General features: G+C 39.1%; 2 protein-coding genes across 2 annotated transcripts; one reads left to right on the plus strand and one right to left on the minus strand.

Annotated features, from left to right (window-relative positions):
- Positions 1–298: 298 nt before the first annotated feature.
- Positions 299–3,040, plus strand: LOC306847081 (homeobox protein Dlx6a). The gene is made up of 3 exons (XM_079380837.1): positions 299–1,484; positions 1,920–2,113; positions 2,332–3,040. The coding sequence occupies exons 1-3, from the start codon at positions 1,175–1,177 to the stop codon at positions 2,569–2,571; spliced, it is 744 nt and encodes a 247-aa protein (XP_079236963.1). The 5' UTR covers positions 299–1,174; the 3' UTR covers positions 2,572–3,040.
- A 2,289-nt stretch (positions 3,041–5,329) lies between these two features.
- Positions 5,330–8,428, minus strand: LOC306847078 (homeobox protein Dlx5a-like). The gene is made up of 3 exons (XM_079380831.1): positions 7,695–8,428; positions 7,001–7,185; positions 5,330–6,701 (listed from the first exon to the last, which is right to left on the minus strand). The coding sequence occupies exons 1-3, from the start codon at positions 8,047–8,049 to the stop codon at positions 6,390–6,392; spliced, it is 852 nt and encodes a 283-aa protein (XP_079236957.1). The 5' UTR covers positions 8,050–8,428; the 3' UTR covers positions 5,330–6,389.
- Positions 8,429–9,349: the final 921 nt, after the last annotated feature.

A 9,349-nucleotide genomic window follows, 5' to 3' on the forward strand; every position in this document is an offset into this window, starting at 1 on the left:
ACGAATTGTTCTTAATTTTATAGCGCCAGTCTGAATACAGTAACGGATAATCAAAGAGGATTTTGATATAACTGATTGCGACCATAATTGCTTTTTCATTACCATTTAAAGTAAATTTATGCCATATCATGAGGAAACTCGTTGTCTATAAAATAAAAATTGAGTGAGATGAAAATGAAGAAAGCCTTGCAGTTGTAGGGTATATTTACATCGTGGTTTATAATGTGATCGCGATTTGCCAAACCACAAACTGCACTCGTAATTTGCATATATTTTCAACTGTGACTGGCTCGTGATTACTACAAGGAAAGGCTGTCACTAACCCGGGCCTTTCAGTGACTGGGGCTTAATTAATCCCGACCATATCTGGCGTGTTTCTCTCTGAAGACGCTTAAAACTATGCCTTTTCTATTTTGGCATCGCCTGTTGTTTTCACAATATATTTTTTTCTATACTGTAAATCACACCCTATTTATTTGTTGTTCTGTGTGGTTTTATTTGTGCTGAGCTATTATTTTACTATTTTGGATTCTGCTGTTTTGTATAGGCTATGCATTTAGAGATTAACGTCCGCATAAAAGTGACTTTGTAGTTATTTGTAAGGCATATTCTATCGGTTCGATGCATTCAGTGTTTGCGCGTTTTGTTGGCTAAAGTGTTATTTGGCACTTCTGCCGCGGTTACGAACCACGCGATTAATTACTTCGATGGCAGCACGTGATATTGTCTCCGGAGTCGCGTATCTGACTGGGAATTTAGTGAATATCAGAGGGATATCCCAGCATTATTATTCTCCACATGGTTATGGCTACGGTGGGAGCTGTTAAGGTAGGTTAACTCACTGTGAAGTCTCAGCTAAAGCAGAGAAATGATGACGTTAGGTTGAATGACCAATCGGAAGGCGCTGCCCTTTGGAGACAAACCATTTTACTTGTAGTGGCTGCATCAAGTCTGGAAGCAAGGACTCAAATTTAACAGAATCCACCTTAAAATCTCTGCCTTTACTCAAGCCCACCTTCCACCATACCGCGTGAGAATTACAGGACAAAAAGGATAAATTGTGGAGGTAATAACGCAATATCGCCTAACCAAGGAGAGAAAGAAACGAACACAACGAAAGGACTCATTTGGACTTCAGAGATAGGGGGTAAGTGCTCTCAAAGCAGAAAATTTGATGATGACCATGACTACGATGGCTGACGGTCTGGAGGCTCAAGACTCGTCAAAATCTGCTTTCATGGAGTTTGGACAGCAATCGCACTCACAACAGAGCTCCCCGTCGATGTCCGCCAGCCATTATCCGCTCCACTGTCTTCATTCTGGGTCTCATCATCATCATCAGCACGACAGCTCTCCGTACTCCGGCTCGAACTCCTATAACAGGTCGCTACCTTACTCCTATGTAAGCCATCCCCACCACAGTCCATACCTGCCGTCCTACAACAGTAACGCCAGCGGAGCACAGACCAGGTTAGACGCCACAGGTAAGCGTATTTGCACGCGTAAACATACAGCTCTGTTCTCATTGCTAAGCTGTAGGCTACTTCGGTTAAATGTAACAAGGACATACACTGCAAGTTCGTATTTAAAGCACCTTACCCGTTCTCTTTTGTACTCGACTAGTTTTGGCCGTTCTATGTCAGCGATAACGGTGTTCTCCTCAAAATGATTTATTGCGTTCCTCCAGTGATTCTACCCACCATTACAAATTATAATTAGCATCTAATTGTCTCCGTCTCGACATGTCACTACATGCAATTTCCTAAATATGAGAGACAATGTAATTATGCTATAGAGTGCTTGAATGCACATTAGCCTACAGACTATTTGTGTTTGTCGAAAAAAACGCATTTAAAATTCTGTACAGACAAATACATATTTATGTGCGGGAATCATTCCACAATATTCACCCTTTTCAGAACAGCAGAAAACAACAGTGATTGAAAATGGAGAAATACGTTTCAACGGAAAAGGCAAAAAGATCAGAAAACCGAGGACGATTTATTCCAGCTTGCAGCTCCAGGCACTAAATCACCGTTTCCAGCAGACTCAATACCTGGCGTTACCAGAGCGCGCGGAACTGGCTGCCTCTCTCGGGCTCACACAGACACAGGTGAGATGTGGACTCATTTGCATTATTAGTGTATTGTACTTCTCATTTAGGTTGAGTATTATATATTGATTGTTGTTATTGATAATGGTGAAAAGTAGGCAATATAATAGCCGACGTTTGTTTTTTACCTTGACAAAAATAAAATCTCATGTTACACTAAATTAGACATCACCTTCACTTAACAATTTAGCAACCAAAATTTTTTATTTGTCTTTCAGGTAAAGATATGGTTTCAAAACAAAAGGTCCAAGTTCAAGAAGTTGTTAAAACAAGGCGGTAACCCTCACGAGATTGACCCTTTGCCCGGCTCCATCGCCCTGTCCCCGCGCTCTCCAGCCATTCCTCCTATCTGGGACGTCTCAGCCTCCTCTAAAGGAGTAAACATGTCTGCTAACAGCTACATGCCTGGTTACTCGCACTGGTACTCGTCGCCTCATCAGGACGCCATGCAGAGATAGGCAACTAGCCCTTTTTTAGGCCAGAGGCCTTGATGTTGACATCCTGTCTTCGCCCAGTTCATGCGCTAGGACGCACATTGTCATCGGTTTATAATCCTTAATAGAGACCTATTCTGGTCTATTAAGGGGACGATTTGTTTTGAAGGATGAAGACATGTGGTGTGGCGAAGGTCAACAATGGAACTAACTGTCGGTAGCATCATAAACAGATTGATTAAAAATCTGTTCTCACGTTTGACTCTAATCAATCACATTCATCGCCAACATGAAATCGGAACAGGAAGCTAAACATTTGGTCACATCACGCGCACGCACGCGCTTGAGTGCATTTGAAAACGAACTCAAACCTTTTGGGTAGATGTTTCTGATCATGCAAAAGCAAGCAATTTGATTGTAAATATATTGTCCGATTTTGGTTGTTAAAAACTTTTTATGTTTTGTCATAAATGGAGTAAATATGACTTCAAGTACCGTGGCGTGCCTTTTTTTCTTTTGGAGACATTATGAAACAGGCTTTTTAAAATTGGTTATGAATTTGATTATTGGAATAATCTGCATTGAATAAATAATTTCTCTATAAAACATAAAAAATTAGGACCTATAAACGACTTGCACAGTAATGTGTAAATAGTTACCTCCACATTATGACATTTTTTTTCTATCTGAAGCAATAGCAAAATAGCTTACCCGAGTTGATGGTTTCTCAAAGTGTTTTTCCTACAGAATAGAGCTGCATCTTGTCCATCTCGTCATTCTCTAGCTCAATTATTAAGGTATTGACAAAATGTTTTTCCCCTTTCTCTCTGCCTTGATCTGCGAGACGCTGAATGCCTTTCGCCACAGGATCGATCCTGAACAAAGCATCCAGCTGCAGTCTCGTTCAATATGAAGGAGATATTTGGGACAATTTATGGGTTTTATCCAAGAGAGGTTTTTTTTTCCATTCTCATAAATGTAGACATAATTAGGGTAATTTTTGATGTAGCCCACTGATTACAGCGTTTTTACCGTCAAAGATAATTACCTGTAATTTTCTACCACTTTTAATACTAAAAGGCATCTTTATTTGGATTTGAAGTGGCAAAGACGAAACAAAAGATGAAATTATTCGGTTATTCATGTACAAATTGCCGAGAAGAGTGAACGCTTGGGATATTATCTAAAATTACAATGTTGAATAGGGAGACGAGAAGCCCCTGCAGCTGTCAAATCGTGGATGCCCCAGACGCAGAGAATGAGGCTTGATTTTCTAAAAAGGTTCCCTCATCAACGGATTGGGATGGTTCATTTAAATGTTTGCTCTGCCTATAGGAACATAACGTAGCTAGCCTATATGTTGAAATAGGAACTGTCAAAAACACGCTTGTCATTGGTTTCAGCACTATGCACACAGAAATGTCTTCAAAATATACCCTGAGATTGTTTGCAACCTAAAATACTACAGCTAAATCTTTTTTGGATGAATCACAACTGATTACACATAATAATAAAAACAAAATGCGTTTGTGAGAGTTGAGGCACCTACACATAGAGGGCCCCTGACAGACAGACAGACACAGCCGTAGATACCGAAATGCAATACTGAGAATTAACCTAACCTAATTGTGAGAAAGCACTCTTAGGCTAAATATACAAGAATATGTGTGTGCGCATGTGAAAAATAGAGGGATAAAGCACCAATATAAATCATGACCGGTTTAACTACTACATCCCAGCGTTCGTGTCACACGTTTTCCTGTAAAATAGCATGGCTTTCCCAACAAGTCAAACTGCAGATCATAACAATGCCCACCCATCAGCGACACTCAGACCAGCCAACAACTAAACAACATGGTAATAGAGCAACACTTACCTTCGATACATTTATTGTTTGGCATAGATCAAAATCTCTGGCTTCAATGTTTCAATAAAGATACCGTTGTGAAAGCGGACGCTCCTGTGTACTGCTTGTGTTGAGTAAGCAAATCCAGGTGTGAAAGTGTTTGCACACCCCGACACCTCTTATATATTGCCTGCAAAATTAGCCCTTATTACTGTCACTGTTTAGTGATGGTGAGCCAGGAAAAAAAACCTTCTGCAATCAAGAACCAGGCGCATCTTTGCAAATTATAGATAATTGTAAATGTCCAGATTATGATAATGGAGCTAATCCTGGTGGAAGTATAATTATTGTTGAGTGTTACAGTTGAGGGTGTCCAGTAAAGCTAACTGTCATTATTTCTACACGGTTTGCAGTGAAATCGTTGAGTGGAAAATGTTCAGTTGGAATTTAACAAGGCTCTCGATAAAATGGCATGGGATATAGCGTGTTTGTGTATGTGAAATAGAAAGAGAGGCAAAGTTGGAGTTGCTGGCATGTGTGTGTTTTGAGCGTGAACGCAACGCCTGAGTGCGTAAGCGCGCGCGTGTGTGGGGAGGGGGGCAAGGGCTATAAACAAAATGCATAAACCTATTAGTAGACCTACATACTACGTTATTCTCATAATCCTGTAATGGCTTTCTATCGGGTATACTCGTCACGTCGACTTGGTGTTTATCTAGCTTTCAAATAAAAATATAAACAATAGGCCTATAGCATGTGTAGCGATTTAGGCTACTTTTTGTTTTATAGTTATGGTAACCATTATTTTTGTGTTCAAAACATGGCAAATACCAATTCTATTCTGATGTGTTTTTTACGTATGAATTTAAGATTGTGTATTTTGAACACTGAAACGCTCACTGAAGATTTGTGAGGAAATATCGCCAGTCGACTATTGTGCTGGACTGTTTTTTTATTATATTGGTTATAGGCCTACAATATTATCAACTCCGTATAGTCAACAAAGTAAATCTCAAATTAAGCCATGCCCTGGTAGTCCTTTTCAAGATTCATCGTGGCATTCAGCTGTAGAAATGTTAGCACTGGTTTTGATGAGATGTTCAGCATTTTTCCAGGAGGAGGATCTGTCAGGGCTGGGTTGTGGTCGCTGGAGCCGCTTTGCCCCCACAGGCATGCGGACTGCTTCAGATCTCCGCGCCGTTCCTTCGCCTCCTCACTACAATTCAAAGCTTCTAATTGTAAGGAACACAAAGACAGCAAGGCACACTGTTTGCCAGACCAAATCTTTCGTTCGTCAGGGGTGGTTTTGATCAAGATCAAGATCAAATATTCCGTTTACTAACGTAAAAACATCTAAAATGTATTTGGAATTAATAGATTAACTATAATAATAATAACCAAATACACTCAGTTAAAATGTTACGTTTTCATTTAATTAGCTGAAGACCAATTTTTTTTTATTAGTCTGTATAAAAATGTTATCTATTTCTTCGCCATTAAATAGCGACTCGGCCCTGATCCCAAAATGTTAATAAAATATAATCATTTTCTCAAATTCTATTTAACATTTCTTTTTTTTAGGCCTGCAAAGTTAAAGTCCCTTAGCAATCACAGAAATCTCGAGCAAACAAAATATCGCAAAGGCTCTAAAGCCAAAGAAAGTCCTCGGTGCAGTGATCTGTTTTGAGTTACAAACTAACTTAAAGAAGACAAAATGTTTGATAATTAAAGAAAAACACATTTATTTGGGGTTGTCCTTAATGTTTTGGCACATCGTCGGATGTACGCGTTGAGGTCAAAATTCAAGGCACCATTCAGAATATTTGGGTCCATTGTCCATTTAAAACATTTAATAATTCTTCCAAATGCAATAAATTACATGCACACAATTTACACATTATACACGTTCTTCTAGGACTGCCATATCGATACATTGCATATTCCTCAAAAAAAATGTTAACACAAGTCCAATATACAACAAAATAATAAACAAATTTCAGTACAACGTTCCTGATCCGAGTGCCAACGAGTGCTGTAACGTGCCGGGTGCCTGAAGGTGAGAATTCATGGCCGCGGTGGAGGAATACCAGGACGAGCTGGCGCTTTCCAGAAACGTGGATACCGGTGTGTTAATATTTTGCGGCTGATGGTGAGGTCTCTGAGGACCCTGTGAGTCCCAGACCGCGGGAGACTGCGGTGAATTACACGCCATCGGGTCGCTGGAGCTCGGACTGTGTTCTGGAGGCAGCTCGCCGTTTTTCATGATCTTCTTTAGTTTTGATCTCTTGTTCTGGAACCAAATTTTCACCTGTGAAGAAACAAAAGGTTTTCTGAGATTCTGAGGGCGAATTCCTTAATAAAGTATTATGGCTGTTTCTGTTAGATTTATACTTCTTAATAAAAAACGTATTTTATAATGTCGTTAACATCGTTTATTATTTTAACAGCCTTTGAAAAAAATATTAAATGTCAAACAAGCGCTTGTGTGATTCCCAACGTTGCCGTAAGCTCATATTAATATTTTAATTTAAAATATGTAGCAGTTTCACTATATAAGTATTTCATAAAATATATTACAATAAAACATTGCATAAAATATTGTGGAACCTGTGTCTGTGTGAGTCCCATCGATGCCGCGAGCTCGGCTCTCTCTGGAAGCGCGAGGTACTGAGTGTTCTGAAACCTTCTCTGTAGAGCAGCGAGCTGGAAACTGGAGTAGATGGTGCGGGGCTTCCGGACTTTCTTGGGTTTACCGTTGACCATTCTCACCTCGGGCTCGGCTGTTTCTTTTTCTAACGGGTGAACAAAAATTTGTTAAATACATGGGGATAGAAAAGCAACAATCTCAATTGTTGGTAATTGTTGCGGTGATTTATGGCATCCGTCGCAGTGCTTTTAAATTGCTACTCGCATAAGACATTGAGAGTTTTGATGGTCCGATAATAATTACTTAAATCTTTACGCATTTTACAAGCTCTTATATTCTATGTAATTATCTTTTTAATTCAAGCAGTGTTTTGCATAGGCTATGTCTAAATAAAACAGTAAATCGTTAAAGAACCCATTTCGAATTAGATGCAATGCTGCAACAGCTTAAAATTTTGTCTTAGTTACAAAATTCAGACCTTATAATAAGAAGCAACTGTAATACCATGGTTATATAATATGTTCAACAATAATGCTCAACCATGATAATGTTTATTATGTATAGGCTAGTGCATAGTAATAATAATAATAGGCTAATGATAAAAATAATAATAAAAAACAAGAGAATATATATATATAGGCTGTAATAACTGACCTTGCGGGCTCGGCTGTGACTGCACCCTATTATATGTTCCGGCATATTGGTGATATGCTGTGGAGTAGGAGCCGTAATCAGGGTAGGATTTTGCAGGGTAATTTACAGAAGATCCATTGACTCCGTGGTATTGGTACTGATAGGCATTAAGAGGTTTCCCATACGTGCCCGAGTTCGGTGAACAATAGCCATGATGAACTCCTCCAGCAGGGCTGTAATAGCCAGAATCCGTGGCTGTCGACTCCGGCAGGGTTGGAGATTCCTGAGATGGATGATGCATCGTGGAGAGCTGAAAAGGGTTTTGAAAATCTGCAGGTTTAATACTCGGAATCCTTCTGTCGAATACTCCAGTCATAGTTTGGATAAGACAACGTAAAAAGGCAGTCTAACTCTATAGGGGTCCACAGAGTCTACACTAACATTGTGTGTGCAAGCGTCAAGCGTCTCTCTTGAAGACTGCTTTAAGCCCCGCAGCAAAGACTTGGTTAAATCCGAAATTGCGCTGTTACGCACTGCAGGGAGGATCTAGTGCTATTGGCCAAGGAGCACAGCAGACGGAAGTTACTCCCCTACTCGTTCAACCAGTTTCAGAAGAACAAAAAATCTTAATAGAGGTGTTTATGGTATGTTTACAAACAAATCGTAAGGGAAATGGATTATTATTTGATATAAATCTCTCACTGGACGAAAAGAAGACGGCTGCTGATCTATTCAATGTAAATCTACCTCTCACCATGCAACAGAAATGTCAGATTACTTAAATATGTTTGGAACACAGTGCTACTTTTAAGGCGGAGACAATTACATATCCAGTTATTATTTTGTTTTGTTTATATCCTCTCAGACGTTCTGCGTATAAATAGTTTTTTTGTTGTTTTTGTAGGGTATTCTGTCTAAATCCTTTCAGGTTTCCGTTTTGCCTGCACTACTCTACATATTGATTTGTATATGTGTCAACAGAAATTCACATTTTTCAGATTTAATGTATCATTAAACACTAAAGATTTGATCTCCTGGCTATATGTCCATCAGGGGATGCTTGAGGATTAGCCTATTTATGGCAGCAATAATGCATGAAAAGGCCTAGTTACAGCACTTTAGTGTGACTGATTTTATGATAATGACACAAACCTTGATCTGCATAATATAATTTAACGACGCAACATTTTGCTAGTTTACTTTGTACTATTATTGTTCCTTAAATGTTAATGAAAAGTCGTCCAGCAAGCATTCAGTGAGGTGGTCAGCATTAGTGGTGAAATAGTGCCACCAAGTGGAGATAAATCACGGTAACTCATGGTAGTCCAAGTTTCTTTACATCTGTAATCCATTTTCGAAAAAGACAATACATGGCCACTGCAACAGTGCATTAATGCAGGTGTTGACTGGCCATAAATGATGAGGAAAAATGTCTAACCTGTTACTAATGAAAAATTGACAGTCTAGTAATAAATCAAGATTAGTGGTTAGGTTAACGTTTAATTCCCAATAGGTTTGACTGATCACACGATTAAAATATAGGCCTAATGATTCTGTAAAATCTAATTAATTATTTTGACCAAAAAGTATGAGCAAATACAGTGTATGGTACAACCAAAAGCAAATTAATCAAGTTAATAACTAGTTTATACATTCACTGGTGGAAAGCAAATGTG

This window comes from Barbus barbus, assembly GCF_936440315.1.
Source record: "Barbus barbus genome assembly, chromosome: 27".
Classification (NCBI taxonomy): domain Eukaryota; kingdom Metazoa; phylum Chordata; class Actinopteri; order Cypriniformes; family Cyprinidae; genus Barbus; species Barbus barbus.